At 36.3% G+C, this 15786-nt stretch overlaps 1 protein-coding gene across 2 annotated transcripts; it reads right to left on the reverse strand.

Moving 5' to 3' along the window:
* Window positions 1-1831: 1831 nt before the first annotated feature.
* LOC131528201 (complement factor B-like) lies at window positions 1832-10408 on the reverse strand. Of its 2 annotated transcripts, none has more exons than XM_058757204.1 (18): window positions 10143-10408; window positions 9807-10046; window positions 9552-9725; window positions 7588-7761; window positions 7332-7427; window positions 7114-7247; window positions 6527-6671; window positions 6109-6240; window positions 5809-5901; window positions 5494-5631; window positions 5115-5212; window positions 4830-4956; window positions 4608-4746; window positions 4421-4500; window positions 4150-4259; window positions 3674-3803; window positions 3480-3529; window positions 1832-3327 (listed from the first exon to the last, which is right to left on the reverse strand). In XM_058757204.1, the coding sequence occupies exons 1-18, from the start codon at window positions 10273-10275 to the stop codon at window positions 3157-3159; spliced, it is 2364 nt and encodes a 787-aa protein (XP_058613187.1). In that variant the 5' UTR covers window positions 10276-10408; the 3' UTR covers window positions 1832-3156. The 2 variants fall into 2 exon arrangements, with proteins under 2 accessions (XP_058613187.1, XP_058613186.1); XM_058757203.1 differs by having other exon boundaries at window positions 1844-3327; window positions 9552-9729; window positions 9831-10046; window positions 10143-10287.
* Between the last annotated feature and the right edge of the window lie 5378 nt (window positions 10409-15786).

Below are 15786 nucleotides of genomic sequence, written 5' to 3' on the forward strand. Positions count from 1 at the left end.
TATGACAATGCATGTATTGTCTTTGATTGAAATGGTGTGGATAAATGACATTGAAGCTAACCAGAGGGAAGAGTGAGAAGGAGGGGAAAAATAAAAAAAAAGCTCTTTAACATTTCAAATATTTCTCCTAGACAGAAATGAGGTTACTTTAAGATTGAATTGAGATTTTTGCTCGAGTCTCCTTCTCAGACTTGTCTCCTGAGACAAAAACTCTAACACTCTCACAATGGTCTCCTTTAAAGCTTTAGAAGAGATTTCAAAAACTTTACACACTTTGCTAAGATTTTTCTCCAAATCTAAAGTCTCTGGTGGTCTCATATTTGTCTCCTCCAATGTTTCAAACAAGATCTCAGTAACATCACACTCAGTGCTCATATTTTTCTCCTTAGCTAGAGACTCTGGATCTCTCACATTTGTCTCTTTTAAAGCTTTAGAAGAGATCTCAACATCACACACTGTGCTCAGATTTTTCTCCTACACCAAAGACTCGAGAGCTCTCACATTTGTCTCCTCTAAATTTCAGAAGTGATCTCAATAACTTTACAAAGGAGACAAATATGAGACCCCCAGATTTTTTAGCTAAAGAGAAAAATCTAAGCACAGTGTGTGATGTTGAGATTTCTAATCTAAACTTTTGAAGACATAAAAGTGAGAGATTCCAGTATCCAGTCTAAGGAGAAAAATCGAAGCACAGTGTTTTATGTTGTTGAGATCTCTTCTAAAGCTTTAAAGGAGACAAATATGAGACCACCAGAGACTTTAGATTTGGAGAAAAATCTTAGCAAAGTGTGTAAAGTTGTTAATCTCTTCTAAAGCTTTAAAGGAGACCATTGTGAGAGTGTTAGAGGTTTTGTCTCAGGAGACAAGTCTGAGAAGCAGGAGACTCAAGCAAAATTTCAATTCAATCTTAAAGTAACTTCATTTCTGTCTAGGAGAAATATTTGAGATGTTAAAGAGATCTCCCTTTTGATTTTTCTTTCCTATGGGCATCCCTTTGGTCTCCATCTAGAGAACCTCCTGTCAGAGTTTCAGTCACCATAGAGCAGCCCGCTATCTTACAGTCTCAGTGGAAATTGGAGAAATGTTGCCTGTTAAATAGGGTTTGTCATATAATTAAGCAAATTAGCACCAGGTGCTAGATTAACACCAATAATTGAGAGGCATCAAGTGTTTTCTAATTTTGATCAGTTCTTTCTCGCCCATCTCATTTAAGTTTTTTTATACTGTGCTTCAGAATACAATTAACTTATAAAATATGCTTAAAACTGCCCTTCTATTCCTGTTAGTATAACTTCAATGGGACTAAGCAGTGACCTTGAAATTTAGAAAATTGTAAGTTGTTCTCTGATTTTGAATTCCACTGTAGGCCTATATTTGATAATCACAAAAAAGGTTTTGATAAATCGCCGACAAATGCCTGAAATCGGAGGCAAATAGGTGCTCGTTCACGCGAGTAACAATCAGGCAGTGTGAATTATCAAAGAGGCGATCTGAGGGAATCAACGATGCGTCGCCGACGCTTGTGAAATATTTGGCATGCTAATGCCGAGTTCACATTGCACGATTTTCAAAGTCATCGGATCACCGTTGTTTTCACACTGCACGACTATCTGAGGTAGCATTCAGTCGCTGCTGTGTTCACATCGCATGATTGATCGGCGACAGGAGGTTATACACACTGCATGACTTTACAACAGGAACAATCACTGACTCTGTCTGCTCTGCAAACTACCGCCAAAAGCATGCGAGAAATGATAAGGTAACGCAAGATCACGCTGATATTATGGTCTATAAGTCCTCCCCGAACTTCCCGCTGCCCTGTATCATGCTCTCTCATTGTTCACAAACAAGATAGTCAAAATGCTTCGTCATATTGTCAATATAACAGTGCACTCTGTTAGTGTTACCTGATGGCAACAGTTTGGATGACTGCAGAAGGCAGCACTTCTTATGTATGCCATATATGCATTTCAAAAGAACAAATTTACACATTACTGTATGTGGGATATTGATTGAAAGAGACTGTTTCGAAATGTTTGAATTATTGAGGATATAGTTGATCTCCCAATATTTAGCTGCACACTTCAGCCATTGTAAGGCCATGATTGACAACATGGTCCACAATAGTGGCCCTTATTTCAGCTGACCTCTGTTCTTGGCCTCTTCTGCCTCTTCCTCTGTTTTGTCTCTGTACCCTTCCACCATGAATCCTTACTCCTCTTCCTCTCGGCTGTTGACCTTGTTTGTTTTCTGGATGTTCATCCATTGTCAGAATTTGTAACTCTTGTGTTGTCCTCTGTCTATATGCTTTCCAATTGAAGATTCATGAGATGCACCTTTGAGCTATTTCAGAGAACTGGTTTATAATTGGTTGATCTATATTCTCTTCATTAGTGAAAGTCAAGATTCACTTGCACAATTCATGGCAAATTTACAAAAAGTCTAATAGAAATGTGTAGAAAAGATGTTTGACAGTTTATGACAACGAGATCAACCATTTTGCATTTAAAGACTTATACGATGAACTAATGACTAGATGTTTCGAGGGGTAAGACTATAGCACAGAGAATTATATAATACATTTTGAGCAACATGATATTTCCAACTGAAATTGTAGGAAACCGCAGACAAATGTACATAATCAGTTGCATGAATGCACCAAAGCAATCGCAATTTGTTCAAAAGAATGAGAAACTGCTTTTATGATGTGCACAAATGACTAGATGATGTGGAGGCTGAACAAGTAATTTTGAGAATTTCATTTCTGATCTGAGAAAAAACTGTGACAAGTGTGTTTGGAATACATTTTAACATGGCAATGGTTTATGGCTTGTCTGATCAATACCACAGCATGTAGGAAGTAATCTTCATATTCCTCATTATACTTCAGCCCTAAAACAGCTGATTTAGCGACATACTGTTAAGCTTTTATTATCATTCTCAAGATAGACAGAAATAAGTTGTGAAATTGCAACAATAATGAAACTCCCCTGCCTGCCAGTGGTTGAATATACAGAACAGACAGTTGATAATAAACTGGATTTTTATTTTTTTTTTTAAACAAAGACCAGCTATTTGGCTTAAAATGTAATATATTCATCGGAAAATAAATCAATGTTTTATCAAACTTCACACAGTTTCAGTCTGCTAAAACATTCACAAGAATGTAAGAGGGTGACCTATACGGTCATTTTCTAGGTGTTCTTTAAGGAAAAAGCGTATCTTCTCACTGAAAAGATTTGAATGGTAATCTCTGGAGTCTGCATCCGAAGTGAATCTCCTTTTATTCTTGCAGATGTCCTTCACTCCCCAGCTTAAGACACCAACCTATCAAAGATTTTACAGATATCAAAAAAGTTCCTATTTCTCAGCTTCTCTCAAATTAGTCTTTAATTTTACCCTGTAATATGTAACACACGGTACATGAGACTTTACAGCCATATCATCAATACTGTTTTCAAAAGAAACAGAAATCTCACCTGAATCACTCGACCTTTTTTATTCACATAAGAGGCCCCACCTGAATCTCCTGTTATAAAATACCATACAACACAAGAATCTATATAAGAATTTAATTAATTAATTTTGGATTGCTAATGATTAAAATATTATCAATAAAAACAGATTAGAACCAAATACAAGCTGCCGTCTTGATGGCAAAAATCAAACATACCTTTGCAGGCTACATCATCTGTTGTTGGTTCAGTACCACCACTGCACAGAAAATTGTCTGTAACTGCTTCCCTGGCATTTTTCACATCGATTCCTTTTGCTTTTGTAGCATCTTCAACACAAGCATCCCTCTAAAGAAAAAGTGCACGAAGAAGTGTTCATAGCTTGCAGATGACTGAAATGTTTTTTTTGTTTTTTTTTTATTCCATAAGAGATTCAAATAATGTTGAATACCAAAACAATAATTCGAATGCTAGCAAATGGTTGTGCAGAAATTCATGACCCATGAGACCAAAGATAAAGTTTTTTTTTTTTTCTGATTTATATGTTAGAGTATTTGACAAAATTCGAGAACGTTTTACTTTATAACACTTTAAAGGTCGGATATCTAAACCGATAAACAGCCTCTGCGTAAAAATTAACATAAATTAAGCTGTTCAAACTACACATAAGATTAGAAATAAGAAAAATCATTACATATTTTCCAAGCTTGAATGTGATGCTTTTTATTGTTTTTGGACTGTTGTCAGTATCCATATCAGACGTGAAAGCAGCTTCCACAAGCTCGTTGCTCATTAGTATTTCCTCTGTAACAAATGCATAGTGAAAAAATGTATGATATTTTATGTTTGATATGTTTAATTGCATAAAAACAATGTCACATGTTTAATATATCATCATGTAACTTATGTTTCATACTTTCTGATATGATTGTTATATGCATGCAGCATGTCTGAGAGGGACTTACCATGTCTTCTGCACGTCCCTTCAGTTTCTGAAAGTTTCAGAGCTGCATTGGTTTCTTTGGTGCATGGGATGCAGATCGGTCTGTAGAGAAATACACATGATGTTATTTAATTAGTTCAGCTTTTTTTTTTCTTTTTTTCATATTCTTACTAAAGTAACATCACATGTTGAAGATCTGTGCTCCTCACCGTAGATTAGAACTGAGATCAACAGGTTTTTCCAGCTGTATAAGAGCTACATTAAATTCATAATATTCCTGTATTCCCAATTCCTGTTTTGCGGTGAGGTCAAAGTCAGGATGAATTACATATTTTTTTACTTTTACAACTGCAAAAGGAAATGTAAACATCATTGATAAGATTTACCCTGTAACATGTTTTTCTTTGGTCTGAAAATATATCAGGACATACCCAGGCCTTTTTCCAGTTTAACTATTATCTTATCAGGTGTGTCTCCCTCTTTGAAGCAGTGAGCCGCTGTCAAGATGTAACTTGAGGAAACTAATGACCCCATGCAATTGGAACTTTTTGGAGGATGCTACATGAAGAGCAGAGAAGACTGATGTTCATATAGATCACGTGGTTCAACTCTTTAGCCATAACATGCATGTTTCTTCTTCTTGTGGGAGAAAATGTTTCTTTTAACTTCATTGAGCTTTTTATATATAACAAAATGATTAAAAAGGCTATGCTCACAGCAACATTAATCTGTGCCAACCAGGGAAATGCTGCACGGCGTTTATTTTCCAAGCCTTCCCACACAATCCCACACAATCCTACACTGGTGCTCTCATCTGTGTAAGGAAGCAAATACAACGGGTTAATAATAATTACAACAACAATTAACACGGAGTAAATTATAAAGAATTATTACAAGAGGTCAGGAATTGCAAAACTGATTCATCCAAACAGTGTTATTGCAACTGTGTTTTGTAGAGCATTACAGTCATTTCTCTCTCTCTTTTTTTTTTTTTTTTTTTTTTTTTTTTTGTTGTTCCACGGAAAACATGAACAAAATAAAGGTGATTAAATAAGTACAGAAGTGTCACTTTTGGGTGAAGAATAGATACAGTACCAATCATGTCGTCAAACATCTCCTGAATCTTTGTCAAGTCTTGAAGCTTAAAGAAATATTTTTCTTGGTCCCTCTGTGACACTAAGCCATTTATGTATTCTTGATTCACGTCATCTCCAACTCCAAATACATAAAGATCTAGAAAGAGAGGACAGATCCATATCAATATGAAATTGGGGCGCAATTAATATTAAGACTTCTAAACAAATACGTGTATTTTTTGCTGCCCCTAATGATACTGCTTGTTAATAAAAAATAAAATGCTTATAGTCCAAGCAATTTCATTTAAAATATAATTATGATTTCGTTGCTCACCAAGATTCCTCTCCCGCTTTGGATCCTTTTCTGTGACAAAACGTTTGATCTGGTCCACTTTACGTTTGGGATTCCCCCCCATGTTTGCCTGACCTATAAAGTCAGATGAGATCAATTACAGTGAATATTTGCTTCAAAGTTGATTTCTATTCTAATTTGTAATACTGTGCATGGATACTTTATTAATATATTAATTCATTTGTTCTGATAAAGAACTTAAACTTATTAAATGCAAAATAATTAAGTATTTGTATTTAAAAATTATTAAATTGTATGTAAATAATAGTGAAAAGTCAATACCATCAGTGAACAATATGATGATGTGTTGGGTCTCACTGAAGGCCGTTGCATTGTTGAGCTCCTCTATTTGCATGCTTTCGTGAATGCTTGAATAGGCTTTGGCGATATTGGTACCTGTTTTTTCACCTCTACCTATTGTTTCATATCAGAATATTACAGTCAGCAACTGACTAAATCTTTCTAAAATTAAACAAAATTAGAACATAAATTGGGATTTTAAAAAAGATTGTGAGATTTGTTTTATTTTAACTATTACATTGGACAGCAATGAATAAATGTATTGTCCTCAAGTTAGACTTACTGTAAATGTACAGTTTTTTCATAGTACATTATTCTGTACTAATGATTTCTGAAAGAATAAAATTGTACCCATGTATACAATAAGACTCAAAAAGAGACATTCAAACCGAATACTTACTCTCATAAGTAAAATCGTCCATATCTTTAAAAATATCCAATAGGCTTGGTTTTCGCATTTTGAAGTGTTTCATTTTGATTATTGGTGTAACATCTGTAGCAAATATCAGGATCTCATAGTTTGGGGAAACCGGGTAATAACTAATCTTTTGGGAAAGAGCATTGAGAATTCAAATATGTAAGTATGTATCTGATATGTATATATCTGATCAAAATGCTGGATTTCAGTGCAGTTAATGTTTCCGTAATGTGAAACAGGATTTTCACTGAGATGCAGCAAGTATGCAGTGGATTGTGGGAGACCCTCCTGAAACACACTAATGCTAGTATTGGAGGTTTCTAATGATGAGGAGGTTAAAAGTCAAGTTCACTCTTGAGAGCGTCTCAGTGTATCACAATAGTATTCTTCCTTTTCAAATATTTGTATTTATTATTATCAAACCTTTAACATCAAAATGAACAACAATTAAATTGCTGCTTTTAGATTTTAGGAAAGGCTGCATACAACAGTAGCCTAAAACCAATGCTCAAATAAGTGGTCTTAGAACTTTACTGCAGCAACCTCTGAGGTTTTGACAAACAACATACCTTGTCTATAAGTAATTTAATGGTGGTTTTTGCATTGTGAAAATCCTTCTCATCTATGCTGTCAGATGCATCCACAGCAATGTAAATATCAAGTTTTCCTCCTTGATCCAAAGTTATTTTCTTCCCCCGCTGCTCTAAAGACAGATGGAATACAATAAGGTGTGTGTGTGTGTGTGTGTGTGTGTCTATGATTAATACTTTAAGTCGCACAAAGGTACCTTCTTTTTCATACTGTTGAGAAATCGCTAGATTTGACTTTAGAGAACCGCTGAAAGCTTCTGATGCTTCCTCTGGGGTGTCGTATGTGAAATCAGCTGTACAGTATTAACACAACAACAACAACATTATTCAGAAAAGCCACTTTTATTTAGCTAAATCTTATGGCTAACAACATTTTTTGAGAAAACATAATATTTTTGGGTCCATTCTAAACACATGATTTTGAAATTTCGATGTAGCTATTAGAAGACTCACCGTAACACTGTGGCTCTGTTCCTGACCACTGGCCACCATCCAGACACACTCGCACTTTAGAACCAATCAAGGTCAATGGACTCTCGCAGTGGTACGTGACTTTGTTGTCTTTGTTAAATATGTTCCCTGTTCGGCTGCTACCAGGAGGAACACCAGGATCAGGACAGTGATCAGCTGTGAGGCAGTAATAAACAGACAAAGAATATTAAAGTAGAAAGAAAAATAGTAACAAAGGAGATAAAGATACTGAATTAGAAGTTCAGGGAAATTTACTTAAAGATAAGTATCAAATTGCTAGTTTATCATTATTTTTATTTATATATTTTACTCTTTAATATAATTTCATTATAATACATTTTACAACAATACACAATAAACACACAGTTACATACACACACACACACAAAGGGCGGGAAAAACATGATACCAGTTACTCAATACAATTTGGAATTTACATAATACAAAACCTACATAGATTAACCCATATAAAATCCTGCCTTCAACAGATTCTTCTACCTAATATTATTTTCACACACAAGAGGGGAAAAAACCTTACAAATTAATCACTCCTCCACTCCAAAAAAAAAAAAAAAAAACACTAATAAAAGGTGATCACAATTCCAAATAAGATCTGATGCTCTTCCTAGCTACAGCAGCCATCCTTTTCCATTACCATGTGTTCTAATAATAAATTCAGCCAGTGGTTAATATTTAATGATTGCTTAGTTTTCCAATGTCGTAGAATATAGTATGTAGAATAGCTTTTTTAGCTATAATTAGAGCAATGTAAACTAAATTTACATAATGTAGTGCAACATCCGTCTCCGAAAACATATATCTGTGTCCCATCTGAGTTCCTTTATATGTAAATAATGAATAAATTCTCCTTTAGGAATAGCATACTTCAATATTAAATCTTTAAAGGAGATAAACTTATCAAGAAATAAATTATGAAGACAAATTATGCTGCATTGACTCCATTTACTGAAATAAAGAGTTTAAAAAAAAAAATAAAAATAGAAATCAGGATTATACCAAATTGGAGAATGTATACATGGGTCCATTAAAGATTGTTATATTTTAAATTTTCCACCAAGGTGAGTTGAAGAAATTAGTTTATTTTTAAAACAGTTATGTTTTTTAATTGATGTTCCAATAAAGGGTAGATAGCTTAATTTAATATCATTACAATCATATTGTTCCAAATCCATCCATGCCTCGTTATCTGAATTAATGTGTATCCACTTAATAAGAAATAATAACTGATTTGCTATGTAATACATTAAGCTAAGAGTGTATGTTCAACGGAGGGAGGGGGAGAGATATAAAAATGAGTGTCTCTTGCCAACAGTTAAACACGGAGGGGGTAGTATTATGGTGTGGGGTGCCATTTCAGCCTCAGGAAGAGGTGACTTAGTGAAAATTGATGGCATCATGGTTCATAGTGTAACTGATGATATTCACAGCGTTAAACGACTTGGCACAAGCTGATTGGTTCATGTTGCATAAGCAGCCAATGAGCTTGCAGCTTTATATTTAAATGGCTGGTTAGCATCCACTTGAACATTTTGCAGCATGCTTTCAGAGTTCAAACCCTCCATCTTCCCCAGCTCCATCTGTATAGATCTGCTACGGGTTATTTTATACGTTACTTGTGCAGCAGCAGTATGTCTTAAATACTCATAGCACCGTATAACCATATGCATTGGCAGTAGCAAGTTCCTGTACTTGCTTGCAGCAGCAGCAATCATCTACAACTACAGCAATAACCAACAACAGCAGCAGCAGCAGCAATTCAGCAGATCTATTCCACCAAGACCAAATACATTAACATTGTCATATCCATTACCATGCTAAAATCTGCAGAGAGTTGTCATGATAGAACTATATTTCAGTTTAAATCAGACTAGTTCATGGAAACTGCTGTGTGTTTACATATTTGCAAAGTAATAGAGATTACTCACAGTCAAGTCCACAAATTGGTGTGCTTCCACTCCACTTCCCATTAGGCTTGCAAACACGGACCGCTGAGCCACGGAACGTATAATCAGAATGACATGAGTACGTGGTTGTATCATTTACATAGTACTTGGCTTTATATGGAATCACCTTTCCATTCTCAAAAACACGAGGATGTGATCTCTAGAATAAATGCATGAATAAACACATACTGTAGAAGAACAAAAATATATAAATCCAGCATTTATTCATGATATAATGACAAATAATGCCTTGTTTCTTACTTTTGCACTCTGGGGTTTTTCTGATTTTGGTCTTTGAGGTCCAGAGTCCGTACTGACAACGACGTGACTGAACTGATGGGTAATATCCATTTGGACAGATGTATCGAAGCAGACTTCCATGTGAATAGCTGTTAGAAAGAACAAAGGTCCCTCCAGTAATGTTTAGATTCCCTTTGGGACACAAGCTGTCTCTTTCAGACATGGAGGAAGGAGCACCTGTAGTGAAAACAGCCAAAAAAATAATAATAATAATCCAAAATATTTGTTTGTATGTTTCAGAATGCATTCATTTTAATAATCAAAAAGACCTACATGCAATAAGACATATCATTGCAAGCATAAACCACTTCAACCACAGTTTACACTCCATGCTGTTTATTCCAAGTTGAGCTGAGATTAAAAAAGAAAAAAACAAACACACAGAAGCAAATGGACAGAGGGACATTTTTATAGTGAGGTCAGCAGGAGGATTTTATTTACATTCAGTGGTCAATGTTTAACCTTGTTTAAATGTTTAACTGTGAAGAAAACCAATGTCCCGGCACTCACACCAAAATAATTCAAAATCATCTGTACACCATTATATATTTAAAAATTAATTATGTTAAAATCTACATGACAACTGTCATGAATTATTTTTGCTTTTTTTTTTTTATAAAGACAAAGAACAGCAGAATTGTTAGAAGCTTTGTTTTCTTTTTCCTTTTCTCCCCCCTTGAGGACCACGGAACGAGGAGACACAGAGAATTCACAAAACTAGTGTTCTAAATTCCCTATGTATCTTTATAGTGGAAGGACTTTTATTATGAACGTGCGCCGTTAGTTGACGTTAGTTTCCGCTATTCCGCCTTACTTTCACTTTCACCAGTCGCTTGCTCCGCCTTTTCTTCAGGTGTTATTGTGCGTGATTGAATGTAAGTTTATTTAATCATTCCTGATTATAAGCCACCGACGTTTAGTTAATCGTTGTGTTTAAGTATTCATCTTGTGTAATCGAACCTTACATTGTTTCTAATGTTGTTATATTTAAGATATACGGCGATTCAAATTGTATGCTCGCTACTGTTAATCCTCTCCTCGTCATGTTGATTCATGTATAATGTATCAGTAGCAGGTTGTTATTTACATGTCTGTAATTTACATTTAGCAGATGTAAACTGATATTTACTTTATTCTGTTTATTTCAGAAAGACCACATTTAACACTCTGTGACCCTAAGTTGTACAATATCCAATCCATTGCAGCAATGTTGTGCCATCTGCTCTGAACAGTTAAATACTTCAGATAAAGAGTTGAACAGTGCCCTGTCTCCTGTCGCACTTCTTACACGAGTCCCGTGGTGGATTAGCATCAATACCCCTACCGATCTATAAGTCCCGTTCAACTAGAGTCTTTAATATCCAACAGGGTTACATGAAGCATGGGCAGGGAAGACATTCAAGGACCAACAAACACTATCTGAACGGACTGGGGCTTTTAAAGACAGGACAATCAAGGAACTAAGGAGAGACACCTGGAATCAAATTAACAATTAACATGAGGGAAAAACTGGGTCACAGAACACATGGGGAGCAAAAACACAACAAAAACAGGTCCATAATCCTGACACCCCGGTCTAGTTTGTACTAATCTGAACAATACCTGAAAAACTTTCTGTGTTTATTTGCCTCTTTATGACAAATCACTAGTATTTCTCTATTATAAGTCGCTTTGGAAAAAAGTGTCTGCTAAATGAATAAATGTAAATATAACACCCTCCTTTTTAAAATTGCTTGCCTGACACATTAACACATAAACAGCTTACTGAATGAATATTTATTGATACATTAATAGCATATTATCAATGCACTGAACAGGGCTTGACTGGTAAAGGTGGAGGGAAAATATTTCAGTACTGTTGTCACATAGGCCTGCTGAATGAAATATTGATGCAAAATGATAATTTATATTTTAAATTTATAATTAAAATCATTTTGTAAAAGTTAATATAGTTATATTGGCAATAGACTACTCTTTGGAATTAAACAATATATTTGTTAATTTGTTAAAGACTAACAGAAGGAGAGAGAAGTGATTATGTGAAATTATTAAGTTCTAATTGGTAAGATAATGGGTTTGTAGTTTAACATAAACTAAGAACACAAAGATTGGATATGTAAGAGAAAATGTATTATGGTTGTTGGAGTCCTGACACTGCCCCTCCTACAATATTCCTGTTTATCATGGCGCTTTGTGTGAAAGAAAGTTTAAAATAAACTTTTTTTCTTTATAGAACAGTAAAAAAAAAAAAAAAAAGCCCTCTTTGTTCTCTTTCTCTGGATCATGTTTCTACACTGGTGACTCTTTTCAACTAATTTATTTATACCAATCAAGGCCGTAATCATGTCTAGAACATTGGAGGGGCCAATTGTTTTGAGGAAAATATAAAGACCAGACCACTCTGGTAATGGTATTTATTTAAAGAAACTAAATAAATAAAGAATTTAAATGGATTTAGGGGAATAAATTAAAAGAACAGTAAAAGAACAAGAATAAGAATTTTTGTAAAGTAATCAATCTGAACTGCAAATAATATTTTTATTTTAAAATATGCACCCATTCAGTTTCAGTTGTATTATTGAAAACGCAAAGCAGAAAAATGCTATTGTCGTCGTGATCAATTATGAATTACATGAATCACGTAAATGGCAGACCTACTTTCCATTCAAAACTGCAGAATTTGACCAAAAAAAAAAGTTGAATAGTTTGCATCACTGGATATTATTGGTCGTTTATGTCATAGAAGGAGAACTTCAGTCTGTCCGACTGTTGCTATAGTAACGAACACAACTTTTATCGCACAAGCTCTTTACTTTCAGTTTTCATTCTTACATTCAGCATAAACAGCAAGCCAAAAGGGGTAAGCTTTCAATTGAACTGTATAGCCTACATGCATTTTAGACACTTATTTTATGCTCTTGTCCCGTCCATGCAATGAATGCACTTTACTGAATGAGCGGGTTTTTTAGAACATTAAAAATGTTTAGGTAATTTCAGTGGTAGGCTATGATACATATTCACGTAGCCTATTAAACTCCCCATGACAGCGCACTAATATTTCTGGGCAAGACTGTCATTTGGGTGGACTAAGCTTGGAGCCTGGAGCCTGGAGCCGGCCCCGCTTCCAAGGATGGTGCTTCAAAAACCACACAAAGTGAAAACGACGGTAACCAATATGACCCCTGTTGATGAATCAATTCCTTCTTAAGCAAAGAATGAGAGAATGAGAATGAGCTTTATTGCCAGGAATTTGTTATAGTGACAGAAGCTCCACAGTGCAACAAAATGACAGCGACAGGACAGGACACAAATAATAAAAAGAATAATATACAAAATAGACAATGTACAAAATAGCAAAAACACAATATATAATATAGACAATTATGTATGTACAGGTATGATATGTGCAAATTTGAAATGTAAATAAGTACAGTATTGTTCAAAATAATAGCAGTACAATGTGACTAACCAGAATAATCAAGGTTTTTAGTATATTTTTTATTGCTACGTGGCAAACAAGTTACCAGTAGGTGCAGTAGATTCTCAGAAAATAAACAAGACCCAGCATTCATGATATGCACGCTCTTAAGGCTGTGCAATTGGGCAATTAGTTGAAAGGGGTGTGTTCAAAAAAATAGCAGTGTCTGCCTTTGACTGTACAAACTCAAAACTATTTTGTACAAACGTTTTTGTTTCTAGGATTTAGAAATCCTGTGAATCACTAAACTAATATTTAGTTGTATGACCACAGTTTTTTAAAAACTGCTTCACATCTGTGTGGCATGGAGTCAACCAACTTGTGGCACCTCTCAGCTGTTATTCCACTCCATGATTCTTTAACAACATTCCACAATTCATTCACATTTCTTGGTTTTGCTTCAGAAACAGCATTTTTGATATCACCTCACAAGTTCTCGATTGGATTATCATCCTGGAGGTGATCATTGGCTGAGCCTTTGCCATTCTGGTTATTCTTCGATCCATTTTGATGGTTGTCTTCCGTTTTCTTCCACGTTTCTCTGGTTTTGCTCTCCATTTTAAGGCATTGGAGATCATTTTAGCTGAACAGCCTATAAGTTTTTGCACCTCTTTATAGGTTTTCCCCTCTCCAATCAACTTTTTAATCAAAGTACGCTGTTCTTCTGAACAATGTCTTGAACGACCCATTTTCCTCAGGCTTTCAAATGCATGTTTAGCAAGTGCTGGCTTCATCCTTAAATAGGGGCCACCTGATTCACACCTGTTTCTTCACAAAATTGATGACCTCAGTGATTGAATGCCACACTGCTATTTTTTTGAACACACCCCTTTCAACTAATTCAACTAATTGCCCAATTGCACAGCCTTAAGAGGGTCCATATCATGAATGCTGGGTCTTGTTTGTTTTCTGAGAATCTACTGCACCTACTGGTAACTTGTTTGCCACGTAGCAATAAAAAATATACTAAAAACCTTGATTATTCTGGTTAGTCACATTGTACTGCTATTATTTTGAACAATACTGTATGTGTTAAATAAATAATGTATTATAGTGTTGTGTGTTCCATGTTTATTGTCAAGTGTTCATGAGATGGATTGCCTGAGGGAAGAAACTGTTCCTGTGCTGGTCGTTCTGAAGCTCAGTGCTCTGTAGCGTCGACCAGACGGCAGCAGTTCAAAGAGGAAGTGTGCTGGGTGTGAGGGGTCCAGAGTGATTTTGCCAGCCCTTTTGCTCACTCTGGATAAGCACAGTTCTTGGAGAGTGGGGAGGGTTGTACCAATGATTCGCTCAGCAGTCCGGACTACCCTCTGTAGTCTTCTGAGGTCAGATTTGGTAGCTGAGCTGAACCAGACAGTTATTGACGTGCAGAGGACAGATTCAATGGTGGCGGAGTAGAACTGTTTCAGCAGCTCCTGTGGCAGGTTGAACTTAAGCTGGCGAAGGAAGTACAACCTCTGCTGGGCCTTTTTCACGATGGAGTCTATGTGAATGTCCCACTTCACAGTGCTGTTCATGATGGTGAGTGGGGGGAGAGCAGGGGGGGTTCATCTCCACAGCTTTGAGCGTGTTGAGCTCTAGGTTGTTAAGACTGCAACAGACAGCCAGCTCCTTAACCTCTTGTCTGTTGGCAGACTCGTCACCGTCCTGAATGAGGCCGATGACTGTGATGACAGCAGAGAGCTGTATGTCTCATTTCTGTTTGCCTTCAGCATTCTTTAGAGAATTTGCAGTACATTCGTAAGACAGACGTAAGTGCCGTTATGCACTGAAGCTTTGTAAACCAAACAAACGGTTCAAAACGTCAATATATAAAAGAGCAGAGAGCAATGTTATGCATTTTGCCGCGTTCTCCTGCGCCGTCGTTACTAAGCAACAGGGTAAACAGCTGCTGACTAGATGATGCAAACAAACCGTGGTTCAGACCCAAATAAAATAATATGAACGCAGTCCAGCGGGGGCAGGTGGAGGGGGGAGCAATCGAACTCGGGTTCAGACCAGGCAAGCGAACCAAGTGTGAAAGCACCGTAAGAGACAGCATTTTCAGGAAACGCAGACCAGCATAGTTGTGCGGGAAGTGCCAAGGATACAATGCTGGCTTTTTTGCGGGCACAGTGGACTAGGGCCAGCCCACACCAAACCTAAACAGGCCCAGTGCGGGCTTACCCAGGCAAGGCCCACAGCTTTGGGCTCACCGTGGGCTCTCTGTGAACAGCCCACACTATGGCACTGCCCACATTAATCCAATGATGGCCCAGTGTTGGCCAACCCATTCGGGCTCAGAGCAACTTTTGTACCTTTGGGCCCCTGCAGGTTTTTGTGTAGGCAGCCCTGTAATGCAACTACAAACAACATTGAATGTTTTCTTTAGCCACTCAATTGAACTGGAATGGTTCAAACCAAAAAACACCTTTTCAGAACCTGTTGTTTCAAATAGGC

The sequence above is a fragment of the Onychostoma macrolepis genome, chromosome 21 (genome assembly GCF_012432095.1).
Source record: "Onychostoma macrolepis isolate SWU-2019 chromosome 21, ASM1243209v1, whole genome shotgun sequence".
NCBI classification, from domain to species: Eukaryota; Metazoa; Chordata; class Actinopteri; order Cypriniformes; family Cyprinidae; genus Onychostoma; species Onychostoma macrolepis.

Bases quoted from the DNA above. Each gene is read 5' to 3' on its own strand.
- LOC131528201 (XM_058757204.1), bottom strand. From the start codon at position 10,275: ATGTCCCTCTGTCCATTTGCTTCTGTGTGTTTGTTTTTTTCTTTTTTA. The intron at 7,762-9,551 runs GTGAGTAATCTC...ACTGCCTCACAG, and splicing joins ACCAATTTGTGGACTTGACT to CTGATCACTGTCCTGATCCT. The intron at 7,248-7,331 runs GTACCTTTGTGC...ATCTGTCTTTAG, and splicing joins TCAACAGTATGAAAAAGAAG to AGCAGCGGGGGAAGAAAATA.